The sequence below is a fragment of the Melospiza georgiana genome, chromosome 12 (genome assembly GCF_028018845.1).
Source record: "Melospiza georgiana isolate bMelGeo1 chromosome 12, bMelGeo1.pri, whole genome shotgun sequence".
Taxonomy (NCBI): Eukaryota; Metazoa; Chordata; class Aves; order Passeriformes; family Passerellidae; genus Melospiza; species Melospiza georgiana.
The window spans coordinates 6,764,938-6,784,864 of NC_080441.1; the positions used below are offsets into that span (position 1 = coordinate 6,764,938).

A 19,927-nucleotide genomic window follows, 5' to 3' on the forward strand; every position below is an offset into this window, starting at 1 on the left:
CAAAAAAAAATTAGACAATCCTATCTGCATGAGTGCTCCTTAAACAACTGACTTCTGTTTCTCTTCCTTAAGTCATTGTGTTTAACAGAGGAAAAGCAATTGTTGGCTTTAACCTGCCAGTCATTTCTGCAGGAAGACAGCCTCTGAAAACACACAAATTTCACAACAAAGCCTCAAACAAGCACAGTGGAAGACACAGAGGAGAGGTGTGTGCAGTACTCCCCAGGCAATGGAAGATGTTGGTGCTCAGAAATAAAAATACTGCTGTAACTGACCCAAGAAGTGTGTAGTGGTAGAACAGGAATGGTTATCTCTCTGCACTGAACAAGTACAGAATTACTGAATTAGCTATCAAGAACAGACACTGTGTGTGCTGCTTACCCTCCATCCAGTCCCTCAGTCCTACATTCAGCACCTTTTTCCCCCTTTCCAACAAGGCCTGGCTAGTGGGTTCACCAAGTGTGCTCCTCATTAACAGCATATCTGGAGACAAAGATAGGCCTCTCCCACTGAGCTCAGCTCTCCTTCCCTGTTTCAGCTCTCAGATAGCAGCTCCCTCTTGCCCCTGCAGCCGCTATCTGCCTTGCACCAAAAATTCTGCCTGCACACCCCAGGGCCAGCTTGTAAACCTCCAAGTGTATTCCCAGCTGCTCACACCAGCCCTTCCACAGCAAAGGCCACCAAGAACTCGTGCCTGCCAAAAGTCAGATCTTTTACATGTAAAACCCAATGATTTTCAGTGTCTAAATGTTCCTGTAAAAACTTAACTCAGGCTTATTCTGTGCAGCCGCTACAGTTAAGCTTACTAGGTATCCCTCAGGTTTTCTCCATTCACAAAAGTGGAAAAACACAAAATGCATTTGCTACCACCCTCAGGCAGCATTCCTGCAGATCTCTGCCTCAAACCCAACAGGTTTCATGGCTGGATTCCTCTTTCTCCCTGCAGCTCAGAGTCAGGAGCTCTGATCCAATTTCTTCCAGAAACAGACAAACAGATCTCACATCTCTCTTTCAGCAGCACAGCTTATTCATTTGCCTCTGCCCTGTGCAGAGTGAGTGGCAATCAGTTCCATTCTGCAGCAGCACAGGTTCTCCATGAAAGCAAAATTTAAAAATGCTTGCAGAAGCTTCTGTGCCACTGAAATAGAAGACGGCAAAATTACTTTCCTCAAGTGTGACCTTATGAATTTCCTGTTTTGAAGCACTATTTCAATATCATAAATTAACAGGTTATTTACATACAATAAGTACTCTTTGACAAATGTTTAAAAAAGCCTCTATAAATTCCTGCTCCAGCCTCTAAAATAACCCAATTGAACTCCAGAATTTCAGGGGAAAAAAGAAGAGGTTGCTCAGAGTCCATCATGAAGAGCTGTTTCCACAAGGGAGCTCTTTAGCACTGAAACATATGTTCAGGCTAGCAGGGAACAGCAGTGGAACTGGAAGGCATCCTATCCATCAGTCCCAGTTTGCACATCTCAAACAGTGCAGTGCTTCACACACACTGTATAAAGTAATTTGAGCTCCTTCTTAGACAGCTACATATTTCTGCACTCAAACTCATGGAGACTATTTCTGCAGTGCAGTCACAGCTGACTCTTGCATTCAGTATAACACAACAGAAGGAGGAAAATATGTAATTCAGAATATAACTTATGTTCTCTCAGTCCTCTGACTTGTGACCAGATCATTTACGAAGGTCAGACGATAGAGTCTCAGAAGAACATAACACAGAAGTCATATTTCTGTGACCAGATAATAAATAATATTCCTTGAGCCCTGAGGAAAGGCCATATCACTGCCAACAGCCAGATATCAGTCACAAGGGAACAGGGCAGTCCAGTTAATCAATAACTTCACATAAGGCCACCATTGTGTTTTTGGTCTGGGCCTGAACTCGCCAGTTACAGCCCAAATCCACAAGAAAACCACAAACTGCAGGATGTGAGGTTTCACAAAAATTGAGAATGGAAAAAATAAATGAAGAGTTAAGCCTTGCTTTCCTTTTCAAAAACTCTTTGGGCTAAGATTTTGGCATGAGCTCCATTTTCAGACAAATCTAGATAGATCTTGCTGAAACATCATCACTGGAAAATAAGAAAAGCTTGCAGGGAAAAGGGTAGGTGAGAAGACTGTTCTCTTTTCTCCATACTTTTACTCTAGCACCATTACTTCACCAAAAAAAAAAATGGTTTAAGATTCTGCCCACTTACACCACAGCATGTGCTTATGTACAGAGAAATATCTATATTCAACAGACGATGGTGAAATTTATGTGATTTCAGAAAAACATCTACTGGGTAAATCTATGAAAAAAGCCACAGAAGGCCATGAGGGCCATGCCAGGAGCTGCCCTGGGAGCTGGGGCAGTGCTTGCAGAGCTGCCAGTGCCACGCCTGGCACGCTGCCACCCTCCTGCCCAGGCACTCCAGAACAGCCACGTCCTGCAGGAAGGGTGAGAAGGGTGGGGTGGCACACAGGGCTTGGAGGTGCTGCAGCACCAGGACACAACAGGGCTGGCATGGAGCAAGATCTGGGCTCCAGCAATCCCTGGACACAAAGTCCTCACAACAAGGACACATCAGGAACTGTTCCCTCAACAGGACAATGAACTTCTCTTAGCCAGAAGGCCAGGAACATCAAACACCCTGCCAGGCAGCAAGGCTGCTCTTGAAGCCATTTTTCTTGTCCAACTGGATACACACTGTAAATAAATTCCTTCCGTAACTAAATTTAGGCACTAGTGTTTCAGTAATAATAGACACCTTTTACAAAGGTGCTTTACTGTACATCTTATTACCTTGCCATGCATGCCAAACACCCAAAATCAGATACCCAAATACCAGAACAGACTGGCTCACTTCCATGTTAACATGGCACTAACTAGACAGACTCCCTTGACAGCACCCTATCACAATCTCAATCTAAAAAATACACTAAAAACATTAGGCTGAACATCCTTACTTCATGAAGTAACATACTAATTTTACCTCCTAGTTCATGAAATGAGAGTTTGACCCAACATCCAACAGAATGTACAGGTATTTTTCCACTGACCTAAACAGGATCACATCACTTGACAATTACAAGGTTATTACTTTTCGTAACATGCTCTTAGATATTTGTCTCCTTCTGTAGAGTATTTTGGAATAAAGTAAGAGCTATAAATGGTTGCACCACAATTACTGTCACAAATCACCACCTATACATTATATAACAAATAGGAGCCAAACAGCTGACGAGGTTCCAGAGGAATCTGCTGCCAGAGTGGGGCTGAGATTCCTGCCATCCCCATCTTCCTAGGACAACATCCTGACTCCTGTTTGGACATTTGTAATCACAGCTCTTTGCAGAGCCCCACTGCAAACTGACAGACTAAATAATTCCATGTTTAAAAAATGGCACAGAGCTACAAGCAGCCAAACACAATCAACAGGTCCTGTAAATTATTTCAAACCATCTATACAAAAGACAGTTTCAAAAACAGCACCTTGCTTTCACAGATTTTGGCAAATCATTTCTGCAATAGCATGATTCTTCCGTTAGCACAATACAATACATGTGCATAATACTTTCTTGATATATTCTTGTCCATCAAAAGTGAACCAGTGCTGTTGGTTTTAAATACTTAAATGCTACAGACAAATTCTGAAATAAACCAACCCAAGGCACATATCTCAGCTACCCCTGCTCCAAAGCTCAAGTTCCTGTAATTCCTCTGCTTTCTAGGTGGTCCTAACTCCACCACATTATTTCCCTCAAGTGCTTCACTGGTAAACTGAGAGACTATGTATTTAATTAATATAAATCATCAAGAAAAACAAGAGCATAAAGCAGCCACTGCTGCACATACTTGGAAAGCAAGCCTGCAAAATGCATTCACTTGCCAGGTTTGTTTTTACTTTCTCTAAATCAAGAGAAATAAAGTGTTTAACTGCAGCAGCATTAGTAAAGAAGCCAGATTTTATATCTTTTACAGGCATGTTCTCTAAGACACAGAGAATCTGGCCTGGACTAGGAAGTTTTCCTGGCACAACTGTGGTTGTTAAAAAACACAACAGAGGGAACATCATAAATACCAGAGCAGGTCTTGAGAACAAGTCTCCAACCAGGGAGTCATCACTGCTGTGAGGCTTTCTCTGCTCAAGGAACAGACATGATGACAGCCCAGTAACACTCATTATTCCATGAAGCCTTTACGCAATAGTTGAGCTGCACTTGTGATCATAATTACTATAATCAGATATTTATTGAATCTGCAGCCTGTTCCTAGAAAAGTTACTAATTTTTGAAAAAATATTTTAAGATTGTTTAAGGTCCAATTTAGAAAGCAGTGTGCTAAAGGCAGAAATAAAAATTTCTAAGAAGAAGCATTAGCAAGTTACAAGCAGCACAGTACTTTTCCTTTCCCTCGGCTATTTAATGTATATTAAATATGACTGAATGCTATGATGGGTATCACAGCCCCATTTATTTCAATTACTATTTACTAAAACTGTCAACAGTCAGATGCTCATTAGCACATCAGAATGTACACAGATGCTTATTAAACACAAGGATCTTCCTCAGCAAATCTGAGTACAGACGTGGTAATAACCTGTAGCATTACCACACAGAGCTCCAGCAGCAAAGTCATTTTTTCATTAAATCACCAGTGTGCTTGCTGTCACTGCAGGGAGCAAGTTCATTCCTCAAAGATAAGATACACTTGTGAAATATTTGACACAAAACTAGAAGAAATCTAGGACAAAAGAAATCCAGTTAACACTGGCATAACAAAGACTTAGGGTTTGCATCCAGGCACAAACATGGATTGGGAAAATGGTGTGTGCAGTGTGTCTAAAAAACACCTCTCCTAGGCAGATGGAGGTTTTTTGACAGTAACTTTCTGTAAGTCAAGGATGATTTCAATTCACAGAAATTATTTCCACACCTTCTTCTAGAAAATGAAAGGTGCAATACCAAACAATAAATACTTACTCTGTGACTTGTCACTTCGGAAAGCTGTGTAAATTTATTACTGATGAAAGGAGCCAAGATTCATAGCTCATGATAATTACATTTCCTCATTATCAAAGATGTGAATTAGTGAATAAGCTCACAGCACCAGTGAGCCCACTTACTTCTTAAACATCTCAAGAAGTTCTAGCTGGGAGATCTAGAGTATTCTCCTTTTTTCTCGAGGATGACCAACAATGTATTTGTACATTAACTTCATGGGTCAACAGTTATTACAAGTAGTGCGTTACTCTGAGTAAATACAGTTTTAATCCAGGACTGTTCAGGAGGATTCTAAAAGTCCCCCAGCAATGCTTTCTGTGACACACTTTACCTAAGTGTTTTCAGTTAGGACGTCTCCATCAGCAAGCTGCAGCCTTCAGTATAAGGGGTGCAGCACCATGGGGTTTTTTTTACTTCTGCCTAAACCTCGTGGTGCAGTGGAGAATGGCATGGCTGTGCTTGCCTCAAACTCAAGGAATCAGACAACAGGGACAAGAGGAGCCAGCCGGGCAGACTTGTTTACTCTCAAGGAGGCTCAGGGCAAACCTCATCATTCTCTACAACTCCTTTACAGGAGGCTGCAGTGAGAGAGGGGCTGGTCTCTTTTGCTGTGCCTGCAGCAAGGACCAGAGAAAATGGCCTTAAGCTGGGACAGAGGGAATTCAGATCAAATATTAGAAAGAAAATTTTCAGCATTCAGGAGGTCAGGCCGTTTAGGGAGGTGGCAGAGTTGCTGTCCCTGGCAGTGTTAAAGAGGCTGGCACTGGATGATGTGATTTAGTGGTTTAGGAATTACAGTAGCAGTACGGGGTTGATGGCTGGACTTGGTGATCTAAAAGGTGTCTTCCAACCTCGATGATTCGATGGCTCCACATCCAGCTCACCACAACCCTGCAGGGAGCAGCGGCTGCGAGCCCCTTCCACGGAACTGGTGCAGGCTACCGTGCTCAGCAGGATGAACGGGGCGGGAGGAGCGGGGCAGGGGGACACAGAGCCCCAACACGGAGTGGGGCTCCTTCAGTCGCAGAGGCGGAAACAGCCGCGGGTGCTGTCCCACACCCACAGCGGCGCCAGGGCCGGGCCCCCGCGCTGCCCCGCGGCCGTGAGGGGTAACCGGCCCCGGCCCGCCCCACCCTGCCCGCGTGTCCCGGGGGGCTCGGGCTGCGCGGGGCCCGAGCGCGGTGACGGCCCCGCCGGAGCCACCGCCCCGCGGGGGGCGGAGCGCGGCCGCCCCTCGTTGCGCCGGGGCGGTGAATCACGGCCCGCCCGTCTCCTCCCCCCCCCTCCTCCATCTCAGCAGCGCCCTCAGCCTCTCTCCTCCATACAAAAGCAAAATGTCCGCCATCTTCACAGGCTGCTGCTGCCGCCGCCGGGCCGGACGGGGCCGCGCCGCGCCAAGGGCGGCCCAGCCGCGGGGCCGAGGCGGCCGGGGGGGTCATTACCTTAATGCAGTAGGGCGGCTCGTCGAACGTAACCAGCATGTACCTGTCGCCGCGGCTGGCGGGGTCCCGGGCCCGCAGCTGCGGAGAGAGCGGAGAGAAGCGGCGTGAGCGGGGCGAAGGGGGCGAGGGGGGCGGCGGCTCCCCCGGCGCCGCGCACTAACCTTCATGAAGATCTCCACGGCGCCCTTGGCGATGTCCAGGTAGCTGGTGCCCAGGTACGCCCGCTGGTTCATGGAGGCGGACGTGTCTATGAGGAAGAGGAGGATCGGCATGGTCCAGGCAGAGCCCCGGCCGGCGGGCTCCCTGCGGAGGAGGCGCGGCGCTCGCCCGCGGCTCGCTCGGCTCTGGCGGCGCTGCCCGAGCTCGCCCGGACTCAACTTCTCTTCCCTGAGCCTCCACCAGCACCATGTGACCAGCGCGCACGCCATTGGCTGGCAATTATACCGACATTTGCATATTCATGGCGGCGCGCGCGCGCGCGCGGGGCGGGGGGGAGGGAAGGGGGGGAGAGGGATGGCGGCGGGCGCGCGCGCGCCGCACCTGTCACACACACAGCGCCCGCCCCGCCCCTCTGCGGGGTCCCCCGCCCCGCTCTTCAGGGGCCGCCCCGCCCGGCCCCTCGCGGTCGGTCCCCGTCCCGATCCCGCCGTGTGCCCCCGGTACCCGCGGCTGAGTCACCGCGCCGCCGCCCCACCTCGGCCCGCGCTGCCCTCCATGGCTGGGGAGTATGCAGGAGCTGTGTGAGGGTTCCGGGGACCCGAGCGAAGCCGCTCAGAGCTCACCCGGTGACATAATCGGCCCCGTTCCTGCTCTCCAGACGTTTCACTCAAGCACTGAATCCCCAATCCCCATATGCGATCCTTTCCCGGGTCAGGTAACATCTCCCACAGGCAGTGCCTGGATCTGGCCATCACACACTGACAGGGCACCTCAGTGTACCTGGATCAATGAAGGATGCCAACAAACTAATCGTGGCAAAACTGAAAATACATAAACCCTACACTATTTCCTACCACTCAGAAAAATTCAAAACAAAAATTCTGAAAGGAGGGATCACAGACTCAATTGGCTTGGAAAGTCTCTCTGAGATCAAGTCCAGCTGATGGCCCAACACCACTTTGTCAGCCAGGCCATGGCACCGAGTGCCACGTTCAGTTTTCCCTTAAACACCTCCAGGAACGGTGACTCCACCACCTCCCCGGGCTGCCTGTTCTAATCACCCTTTCTGTGAAGAAATTCCTCCTAATGTCCCACCCAAACCTCGCCATACAGCTCAAGGCCATGTCCCCTTGTCCTGCCGCTGGGAGAAGAGCCCAGCTTGCCCCTGGTTACAGCCTCCTTTCAGGTAATTTTGGAGAGAAATAAAGTCCTCCCTGAGCCTCCTCTTCAAGGTGTCCTGCTCCAACAGGCCTGGCAGCCACCACCGACAGCAACCAGATAAGGGGAAGGAGGCTGAGGAAGTATTTAGCACTATGTGCACTCATGAATGCTTGTTTTCTTCTAGGAGCAAATCCAAAACACACAAAAGAAACACTGCCAGCATGTATCTTACTTTAAATTAATAAAGAAACTGATAATATTTTCCAGTGCTTTTAAATTCAAAGGCTTTTTCCCCGTTTTTTTTTTTTGCCATTCATTTCAACAGCAGGCAGAGTCAGTTTCAGTTCTCACTCCATTTTTGTGAAGCACTTGGACAATACTGTTGTTGCACAACATCACAGGTGAATTCTAATGCCCCATTACAAAGCATTACAAAATACAAATATTGGTAAAGATACCATTTTGCTCAGAATAATCGAGAGATGTAAGCTAATTTGATTCAGGCATGTACTCATCCCTTTTGTCACCAGAAAAAGCCCAACACCTGCACACAGGACTTGCCACATCTCCATAATGACTTTAGAAAGACTATTGTCTTTTCAAAAAACCTCTGCAGATATTTTTCAAATAACATTATCTCATTAATTAATTCTATTGAACCAAAAGTAGGTAAGTTAAATAGTTGAAAAAGAATCCTGTCAAACATGGAGACTCCATTCCATTATCCAGGCCCTCCATAAGTTGTGCATGTGTATCTGCAATTAAGGTTTCTGAATTTTAACAATCATAGCAGAAAGACCAGGAGGGATAAACAGATAAATATTTTTACGCAAGTCATTAGTGCACATGAATGGAGCCAGACTGAAACAAATGGGATTTGAATCTCTATAGATAAGATAAAAATGCAGATACTGTATTTTTGTACTGCTGCATGTTAGCCTGGAAAGATAACTCCTGGTCAGGAATGGATTTGCGAAGGCCTGAATGGAAACTGAAGGATTGGTAGAAGATGCCACCTAACACCACCAGGTCCTGGCACGGGGAACTCGATGAGGCCACCTATGCATTGCTCTCATGGCAGCCAGATGAGCTCAGAGACTCCTTCTGCCTCCAGCTGACCTCAGCCAATTCCAGCTGGCAGCCCAATGCCCGTGTCCTGCAGCCTCCCTGACTGGCTCTATGAAATGCTAAACAATTACAAGTTCATATCCTCACCATTTTTTTTTATAACTCCAGACCACCAGATACCTAAAAGCTGCTTCTTTGCTATCCAAACATAGTATTTAAAGGTCAAGATGAAACTCTTGTTTCCCAATTCACAGGCTGACCTTTCCAAGGGCAGCAGCAGGCAAGCTTCACATACTCTTCCTCTTTCTCTCTTAAGGATCTTGTTTTTAGATCCTGCTCCAGCTGGACTCCACAAGAGTTAAAGTCTAGCAATCTTCTAGGTACAATGCAAGACATTTATTTAGTTTAATGAGACACTTTTTGTTCCTGAGATTACAGACACCGTGGTTGCTAACATGCATGAATACAGCTAGAGTGGCTTTTACTCCTCCTGCATACAGTTTATTTTTTCAGTGCTGACTTTCTGTCAGCTGTGGCAGTGGACGTTTATCATCTCCATAAAGTTTAAACTTTTCTTGGTTTTTAATTGAAAATATGCTCATCTACTACATTTCTTCAGCTGCAATAGTTAAAGAAATTGTTTTTATGGGGAAATTAATCACAACAGGTACAGCAGGTTAAGCTCTCCTATAATTAAATATTTTGAAATAACTTCTGTGTAGGTATTCTATCCCATAATAAAAAGGAACAGGATTCTGGATTGCTAATTCTAGTCAATTTTTGAACAAAACAGATCAGTGGTATTTTTCCCTGTTGTGCTGATAAAGTATTATTTTTCTGTTTCTTGTTCTAACACAGCTTAATATCTAAGCTGTTGCCTCTAACAGGATTTTAGCACTAACAGTTTGTTTCTTAACACTTTTACATTGCTTCACCTTACTTTTTTCTCACCTAGCTGCCTTCTGCCCTGAACAAGTAATACACCTGTGAGACAGAAGCCATGCTGCTTTAGACACTGAAGGCGCTCAGCTTTGGCACTGAGTAGCCACCTGAATTTGGGGCACACTGGATACATTAGGCAGAAATTATCTACTTAAAATCTGGATCAACAGCTAAACCCTTCAAACCTCCCTCTGCTGCTGTGGCTCCCTGTCTTGGTCACGTAATACAGCTGCCCTGATGACTTTTTGCTTAATTTAAAACACTTCCAGCCAGAACAGAAATGGTCACTGCTAAATCACTGCAAAAATACAGATTAATCCATGCTGGGAGCTGGGACGTATGACCCCTATCACACACAAAAAAAGAGGCTGTCACCACATCTAAGGGACTTATTTGGCACCACACAAGGTCTATTTTTCAGTACCACAGTGAGAATTTAGAAGGGTTTAGCTCTTAGGCAATCATAGATCTGTGCTGTCCCTTTCATAAAGGTGAAATCCGCTGTTAACTTAAAGAATTTGTGTGCAGCTGGAGCTGGGTGTGGAAGGTAAGAAATTGTTCTAAATAACAGCTCCTTCACAGTTATATTCAAGATGGCAGAAGCTGAGCAAATTCAAGTCCTGTGATATTGTGTGTGCTGTATCAGGGCAAAATATTCTCCCCTGTCAGCAGTTAGCTGCTCTTAAGCCACACTCTAGAAAAGGCCAGGCTGCTTCTGCCAATGTGTCACACAGCCCCTTCTGGAAAAACAAAACAGAAAAAAAACCCCCAAACCGACAAACACAAACAAAACCCCCAAACCAGTATTTTCCAGGATATTGCTCAGCAAGACCTTTTTTCTATTTTGTTACTACACTACAGACTTCCACAAAATTGTAACTCATCCTTAAAGATTTCTGCCCCTTTCACTTGCTCTGTCTCCTTTCTGCAATGATTCCACTCAAGAGTTTGGGAGCCTGATTCAAAATTTGCCTTTTCACTGCTTTTCAGGAATGTGGATTTGCAGATGGGAGGACAGTAATGGAAGCTGAGGAGCAAACCCTGGCTACTGTGAGCCATCAGACTTTGTGTAAGCCTCCGGTGCAGATGTGCACCTGAATTTCTTTTTCCAAGCTTCAGCAAATTCAGGAATTCCATTTTCAGCTAAAATATAAAGAACAGGCTATGGATACATGCCCTGACTGCAGCACGTTTTCTGCTGATTTATTGACTGTGCATAAATACTGCACTATAACTGTCATATTTAACTACAAAAAGAGAGAGCTCTATGCTCAGGAAGATAATTCAGGGCAACTCTGAGGTTTTTCATCTGTCTTCCATGTACTTCAGAAAAAGCAGCCACTTAGCAAAGGGGCAGAGTCCAGCCATCCTGATTTTCTCCCCTTCTCCCTCAGATGTGTTAACCCTTTGCTGTGCACAGTTCAGCAAGGTTTCCTCTTCCTGCAAAGTTTTTATGCAAGCACAGCTAACACTGCCCAGAGTCCAAAGGTGAAAGCCAGATCCACAGCCTGCATAACAGCAGACAGTTTAATTTCCATTTTGCTTAAAAGACCAATGAGAAGGGGATGAGGAAGTGATTGGTTGCCTAAGATGGGGGATCGTTTTGCAATACTGGTAGATAAGCAAAATTCTGACAAAATGTCTCCGAGAAGGCATGAAATGAACCCACGAAGCAGCACTTTGAACAGTGAAGCAAGCCAGAACAGATTTCCAGATAGGCAAGGCTTTCCATATGAGAACAGGTTTCAAAGTCCAAGAGTCTCGCCAAGGAAGAAACAACACTCAGAATAAAAGTTTGAAAAATGTTCTGGCTGCTGAAAAGGAAACTGAAACCTTCTCCTGTTTAGCAAACTGGAGAATTGTGTTACTCTAAACCTCAAAAGATAAGGAAAAAAATTAAAATTGTGCACATACCTATGCAGGGAGACACAAAACCGAAAGTGTGTGCTTCAGCCTGGTGCATGTTTGTGATCCAGCAGCAAACATCATCAGATTAATGGCCCCAGCCCCAAGCTGCCATATGTCCTGCCAAGTTCTCCCCTAGGAAAGATTTATCATCTCTTGCTGATAAACACTGGGAGACAACAGAGCTTGTTCTGTGGGGTAAGAGAGAGGGATTTGTGGCTGAGACAGGAGCCCTGCATCAGGCAGTCAGAGCCAGGGAAGCAGGGGCTCACGGGCAGGGGATGCTCCCACTGTAGGTGCATTTGGATTGACAGCCAGCCAAGAACTGCGTGAAATTCCCTGTTACTTCCTTTTACTGGTCTTATGCTAAGTGTTGCTAAGCTGTACCTGGGAATCAGGCCAAATCAGCTTGGGATCTTGGGATGAAAAGCATTAAAAAAAAAAAAAAAAAGAAAAAAAGAAACAGAAAAAAAAATCCAGAGTATTACCAATGTGGAAAGCAACAATATGAATTAAATTAATGCACAAGTGGTAGGATTTGGATTTTATTACATTCTACAATGTAAAATATAAAGACAGACTAAAAACTTGCCACTTCTGAGGAAAACTACATCCTTCTGCCTGGGTTCCTGTGAGGAAGAGTCGTAAAAGCAGCATTTCGTTACCAGAACTGAAACCTGAAAATACATATGTTTAAATAGACTGGAGCCAACAGGGACTGGTTGGGAGAGTCGTTTTACCAGGCTGTGCTACACAGATTTGTGCCACCAAGTGAGAAGTTCACACTGTTCCATCTATTACCTATCAGAATTTATTTTATGGCAAAGAATACTCATGGGCTGGGGACCTGCTCTGAACTGACAGGATTTATCATAAAGCAAAAGCCACACTTGGCTGTTTCATTTCTGGACACAGTTATGATTTTTTACTATATACATGGCTTGCCTGCAACAGAAATTCTCCCTTGCAGAGTTCAAAGTATCTCCCACAGAGAAAGTTTAGCTAACCTGACTGCACTCCACATGATGCTTGTGCCTGATCCAAAGCAGATCAGACCCTGCTGGAAGCCCCAGCACTCTGATTTCAGCTCAGCAAGTCACCTTTCACCCCTCACCATCATTTCACTGCACTGGGAGCACCCACTGTCCCTCACTGCCATGGCACCTTGTGTCTTAAAAAAAATTTGGGGACAGTTTCCAAAATATTAATGGGACACCACTCCATGGGATGTTAACTCTGTGCTCAGGGCACCCAAAGTAACTTACTGGTCCCAAACAGGAAATATTATCATTTAGGGATGAATATTAATATTTCCAACATATCCTTAACAGATCATCATCATCTTACTGAAAGCAAACACTTCCATGAAGGGAGTATGTTTATCATGATTTAATTGTTTAATTATAATTGCATTTTACTGTAAGCAATTTTCACAAAATATTTTTTTTCTCCCAAAGGTATCCCATATTTAATCCTAAAGACTATTTATCATTAAAGAGAGTTACAAAAGCAAACAGAATGATCTGCTTGGAACACAAGGTGCCACGTGAGCTCTCACTGATTCTATTACAGACATTCACCAGCACTTTCCATGGTTTCCTACCTTGGTTGCCCCAGTTGAAAAAGTGCTAATTTTGTTGTTTTCACTATTTAAAAAAAAAAACAAAATCATATCAGCCCTGCCCTGTAGTTCTCACCAGCTAATTTCAGCCATGATCTAATGAGTGGGTGGTAACAAGAACACAAGGCGGGACAGGATGGAAAGGCCCAAGCAGCACTGGAAGCTTAGCAGGAAACTCAGCAAAAAGCAAGTGCATGGGAAAATGAAACAAAGATCTTTTCATTCTTCAATATATATTTTTATAAACATATCTTTTTAAAAATATATTTTTTTAGATAGACAGTGATGAAGAAGAAGTGAAAGCTCCTCTCCTGATATATCTGGTATCTTGTTTGTAAGAAACAATTTTCCAGGAAGACCTTAGGCAGGGACACAAGCTCATCTTTTGAGAGCAGCTCTCTGTGTAGGGGCATGGAAAGGAGAGATGGCAGGAGGAGACAGTGCAGGGCAGCAGCACTGCCAGCAGCACACGGCAGATGGGAAATCCAAAGAACTGAGACACAGCAGGAAGCAAGAAGTAGGTGTACAGAGTCTTGAAGAGTCAGCTCGAATGCGACAAGGTAGGAAAAAAGGGCACAAGGTGGAGGAGCTTTGTGACTTTGCCAGACTGAAAGGACAGCAAGGTGCTCCCTGCAGATGGCTGTGCTCAGATCTGGAGACATTTGCATTTGTCTCTCTCAGATGGAGTATTTGTGCCAGATAGGAGCACAGAAACTTCAAATAAAAATGTGCTCTCTTTTACTCCTCTGTCCCTTCAGATTTAGACATAATAGAAGACACTGTGCTTATTCTGGCCTAAGTAGAATAAAACAGCCCCACTCTCTCTGGAGATGCTGTGTCCTGGTAGTGCTGCCGACCTTGCTCAGTACAGACTGAATTACTGAACTTCCTGAACTCTCAGGTCCCAGTTTTGTCACTTCCTCACACTCACTCAATTTTTGTATATTAAGTTGGAAGGTTTCTTGGCAACAAAGGAGAACTTCAAACCCAGACACTTCTGTTTATTTGCTGCATTCTCTTTCCTAGTTTTGTACATGAACACAATCTCAGACTGGAGGAGATTACAAGAACAACATTTTCTCCCCCTTTCAGAACCTTTTGGTAATTTCCAAGAGCCAAAAGCTAATTATTTTGGCACAAAGAATCACCAAAGAAACCTTTAACCATGGCATTCCTGTATAGGGTTTCCTTGACACTTTTGTCTGAATGGAGAAAAAAAAGAGAGGAGTAATAAAAAGCTCACATTTATCTTTTTTGAGATACAGAAGTTTCACTGCAAGAAGAAATTAAATAGACAAAGGCCCTTCAGGTTGGAAAAAAAAGATGACTGCAGAGGAAAATGATGGCAGTCTGTAAAACCGAATGGAGAAGGTAAATGCAGAGTAATTGTTCACTTTCTCTTGCAGTACAAAAGCTGAGGGGGCATCCAACAAAGGCATTTAGCAGCAGGTTTAAAACAGACACACCCAAAAGGAAATACTCCTTCCTACCATCCATAATTGCATTGTGGCACTCAGTGCCTCAGGAGGTTGTGGAGACTGAAAATGGATTTTAAAAGGCATTAAAGAAATTCATGGGGGACGGTGTGATCAACAGCGAATAAACACCGTAGCTTTGGTGAAACTTTTGTGCTTTCAAACCCTTCCCCCGAGCTGGGAGGAGGCACCAAGTCATGATGATTCGGTGTGTGGCCTTTTCCTCCCTCCCTGAGCGCTGCTGGCTGTTCCTGGAAGCAGCGTGGCAGTTCCTGTTGTTCTGTGAGCCGGGTTTGCACATCACTGAGAGCAGAAATGTTCTCTGCATTCTCCTGCCTGACTCTGACTTCCAGCAGACTCCCTCAGAGATGCTGCTGACAGAGCTTTGCAATCCAACCCTCCCCACATTTTCCCTAGAGCAACCACACTTATACTTGTGCAAAGAGAGAATATTGTGTTAGCTCAGCTTAAACCAAAGAAAGTTTCAATCCTATGTTTTGGTATTTAATTGTAGCATTTATCTCATATTTAAAGGGTAGAAAATGTAGCTACCCCCATTATTCATCAAAATGCTTGTCAGTCCCAAATAATAATTCAGTACGTTCTACAAAATAAAGAAAGACAACCAAACAACTGGTCTCCATAGCCAAGTGAAAGTAATGATTTACCTCAGACAGCAAGGAAAACCAACCAACCAAACAGAAAAACAAGAAACTCCACCCTGAAGTCACTCAGTTTAATTTTTACAAAACAGTATCTGCAATAAAAGATTTTATATTCAACATTCATATAAAGGACGAAATTTTCCAATTACGATTATGCTCACCCTTTTATTAAAAAACCAACTGTAATAACACCAGTTCTCATCCAAACATTTTCAAACTTCAATTATTCCCTATTCAGCTAAACCCACTGTGTTTGCAGGGAAAATCCAAGTGAACAGGGAGTTTGTGCCAGCCCTTTCCCATGTCACAACACACACTCTGCATCACCACCGAGCCAGGGACAGGCAGCTTGTCCCTTATCCCCAGCAGCCCCATCCTCCTGCCACCCCCTGTGCCATCTCCCCTTTCCTCCCAGCACACACATCCTGTTCCCTCTTTTACCATCCAGCAGAAGAGCAGAGGAGAGAAGAAAGCAGCAGACAAGGAGGAAGGGAAAAGGGAAAGAAGGAGGAAGGGAAAAGCACATGGTGGGTAATCAGTGCTGGGTACAGGCTTTATATATGTATATTGATGAGAAATGTAATTAAAAATTCAAGGGGGAAGACCTCAAAAGCCTAGTGACAGTGTGGCACAGTGGAAAGCTGTGATGAGCTGCTGGTGGATCAAGGTTTCCACAGCACTTGTATTCTCAGTTTAGGAGCAGGTTAAAATGAAAAATAGAGGCAAGTGGTTAGACTTACACTAAGGCAGGGTGATCCTGAGTTGCTCAGCACCCCTGGTGGTTTGGGTTCTCTGGGAAGGGAGTCACTGAGACTGGACTGTGCCCCTCAGGGGTTTGTATCTCAGCACAATGCCGTGGGGTTTCCAGCTAAGTGCTCGCAAAGCCTCTTCCCTTCTGCACTTGCTCAGGTCTCCTCAGTGCTCACACATTAAGGAACACAGAAAATAAAATGCAGGAAAATGGATAGAGACAAGCTAAAGGAATAAACGTTTGAAAAGGAGTTATGAAAAAAACAGCATAGATCAGAAGGAAAACAAGCAGAGAGAAAAACAGTTCTACAAGGACAAGGTTCCTGCTGTTTTGAGGAGGAATCACTATGATGCAAAATACATAACTTAATGTGTTGAAACCATAAATTACCCTTTGATACACATAACAGGAACTTACCTGAATCATGTCTCAGGAGAACAATCAGCTGATAAAACTAAAATCACCATAAAAATAGAAGTTAACTTTTTAAATTCAGAAATTAGCACTAAAGAAAATATTTAGCCATCAGACTGCTTAAAAAAACAGAACAGTACATTATATCTTAGTGTATCAAGGCAGAACACTTTAGAGCGGTGGTAACAAAGGAAAAATTAGCCTCAGCTTTCCAAAGACACTTTCAGTGAAACACAGACGTTTCAGTTAATGGGCTTTGACTGTGGGTATTTTAGCTCTAGGCAGTCTCGCCTGGTGCACTTTGAGCTTAATTCTCTGAGGTATCAATCACTCGAAACTCCAGATGAACTCAGGAATATCAGCAGCTGATGATAGTCAGAGTCAGGCCCAGCTGTATCAAAATGGTTAATCAAAGAGGCATTAAAAAATGTGAATCCAGCAAGGTTGTGGCAACCAGGGGTTTGTGTACTCAGAGGGCAGCAAGATCATAAATCTGATGATACTGCCTGATATCGTGGCAGAGCAGAATACAGAAAATACAAAGACCTATGTCCTGATGGCGATAGCCAAATATGTTCTTTTCCAAATGCAGCACAAGCTGCAACATGCAGCACCCCTGCCTGAGGAAGAGTCCCAGGGGTGAGGAGCCAGCAGGACAGCACCTGTAGCCATGTGGGTTGTGGCTCCTGCAGGGAATGCAGTTAGGGCCGGTGCATTCCTTGCTAATTAAATACAGTCCTAGGCTGCCAGCCAATTACCCCTGCAACCCTCCCAGGGCCACGTTTGCAAACCTCTGGTCAAATATAGGATATGTGGAACACTTGAAAGTTAAGTAAACTCAAATTTAAAGCCTTACTGTATACCAGCTATGACCATAATATTTTTCTTACTTGTTTACTATTTTCAAGTAAAAGCAGCAAAGGCTGTCTGGACTCTTCCCATTGCTTGCAGAGACTCAGAACTCTCCCGTGAACATTTTGCTTCCAGGCTCTGGGACTGGCACAGCCACAGCACCCCCAGCTCCCTGGAGCTGGTGATGTGGCAAACAGGGAGGGCAATAAAATGAGGTGGGGCAGTGCTTCAGCAGCACCATGGAAAACTGCTGCCCTTGCTGTGAGTGTAACATGGAGACTCCTGCAGTCAGTGCAGCTCTTTGTCAAAGTACAAAATGAGAATCTTATCTTCCCCAAAGCTTTCCTTGAAACACTAGACAGAGCTGCCTGTGTGCAAGCTTTATCCTCAGCTGCTCCTTTCCCAGCAGATAGGCAAAGGAGTGTGATCTGATTTCAGAGGCCAGGGCTGCACTCTGCCTTCTGCCTCCAAACAGAGCTTTTCCCTAACACCATTAAAACAAAGCCAGCTCATCTAAGAAATAGGACCCTGTAGACAGTGGACTTCAGGGGTTTGGTGGCAGTTCTTTCTCACTGAGGTTTGTTTTCTGGCCAGAGCCTAATCATGAGTTTTCCAGTGGTACAGAATATACACATAACTCAGCAAGACAGCTGGCAGTGGCCACATCCCTCCAAAATCCAGTGATGAGGATTAAACAAGCTTGGTTAAAAACCTCGTTTTGTGATTACTCTGCAACCGAGAAAGCAGCTGGGAATGATTCTGTCACTACCAGGTCTTCCCACACATCCTGCTTTCATCTTAATTTTTATTCATTGGAATATGTAAATTTCCTGTGACATGGGCTGGAAATTGCTTCTACTGCATTTCCAAAAGACATCAGAGGATTTCAGCATCAGTCACTGTGTCACACAGGCCATTAAACAAATTTTAACGGACAATAGTGGAAAAAATTTCTGAACCAAGAACTAGCACAACAAACATACAGAAAAAGTCAGCTCTCCCCCTGGAAACACTATTGTTGTTGCTGTCAGGGTCAGTGAAACTATAAGCAAACTGTTTCAGCAAGCCCAGCAGATTTGTGTGTGCTAATATTCCTCATTGTTCGTGCAGAAATATTTTAAGAACAGTTAAAATCAGAAGTAGGCAGGCCTCAAATACAGCAGCAGAACAAAAACTCTGTTGGCTTGAGTGGCATTGAGGCCAATCTGCTGCCTCTCCAAAAGTGTCCCTTCCTTTCTGAATCTTGGGAGAGAAGGACAAACAGGTCAATTTTTGCAAACTCAATGAAGAAAGCATGAATTTCTGCCCTCAGAGGCTAGGGACTCTCTGCTGCTCCCCCAAGGGGACCCAAACTTTATCCAGTCCTTAAGCCATCCCAGATGTGTGCCCCAGAATCCTGCAGAGAAAGGAAAGGAAGTCCCATAAAAACCAAGTATCACCATGCTGGAAGAAGATCTCCAGATGAGCCTGGACCTGGCCTAGGATCATAACAAATGGAAACACTTCTACCAGCCATGGCTATGGGCATGTCATACATCTCTTGTCATAATTAAATTATTAATTGGCTTGGAAATGGAGCCTTTTGTATCTTAGCAAAAAACTAAAGCAGGGAGCATAACCAACCAGTGAGACTGAGCAACAGAGACACTCCTGTTACTGGTGCAGTTGCCAATATTTTAGTTTAGTGACAGATATTAGTCCCAACTGTTAACAGTTGTATAAATCAATTCACATCCAACATGTTTCATGTGGTGTCAGTGTTTTATTCTCATTCACTGAGGAAGAAATCAGTGTCTAATTTGTAGGAGCCAAAGGCACTTTTGTCATTGAAAATCACTTTGCTGTGTGCCCCCTTTTCTTTGACTATCGGTAACAGGTTTGGTTTGGGTATTTGTTCTTTTTAATTGTACACTTTCTACCTTTTTAATCTAAATCAGGTAACATTTGCAGTTTAAATGACGTAGGGCAATACAGAGAATAAAAGGCAGAAATTAAAGCAGAACTTCCGTTTCCTTACCCAAAGTTGTGAGCTTTACCACTCTCCAGTGCTGCCTCCCTCACTGAAACAGTAAAATGGAAGTGCAGGCAGTTCTGGTGTTCAGATTACACGATCCCAGCCTTCCTGTTTTGTTGTTGCTCGTTCATCCTTTTTATGTAACTGTTGCCTCAGCTGTGAAACCCATAAAGGTCAACTTGACTCTAAACTGTATCACTGGGAAGAGTTATCAAAATTGCAAACAAAGCATACAAGGTTGCCACACATTTTCTTGAATTTTGGGAGAAAGTATGTTGGTAACTTTATTCTAAATGCAACTGCTTCAGTGAAAATACTTCTGCAATTGAATTTACTGCCTAAGATTGGGCCTGCAACAGGAGGAAGCTGTAAATAAATGGCACAGTCTTGCTAATGGCTGTGTAGAGGGCAGAAATAAGGTCAGGCAGCAGTGCTGTTGTTTTCACTGAATTCAGTG

General features: G+C 44.4%; 1 protein-coding gene across 5 annotated transcripts in view; it reads right to left on the bottom strand.

The window, feature by feature from the left end:
• The window catches only part of LOC131088498 (integrator complex subunit 6-like), a 39,663-nt gene extending 32,864 nt beyond the window's left edge, over nt 1-6,799 (bottom strand). For all 5 annotated transcript variants that reach the window (XR_009115114.1, XR_009115113.1, XM_058032615.1 and 2 more), the window contains exons 1-2: nt 6,605-6,799; nt 6,444-6,521 (exon numbers count right to left, since the gene is read on the bottom strand). Coding sequence is in view for 3 of the 5 variants with exons in the window: in XM_058032615.1 (XP_057888598.1) it covers nt 6,444-6,521; nt 6,605-6,715 (189 nt within the window). In the remaining 2 variants the exon portion in view is untranslated. The remainder of the gene's footprint in view (nt 1-6,443; nt 6,522-6,604) is intronic.
• Between the last annotated feature and the right edge of the window lie 13,128 nt (nt 6,800-19,927).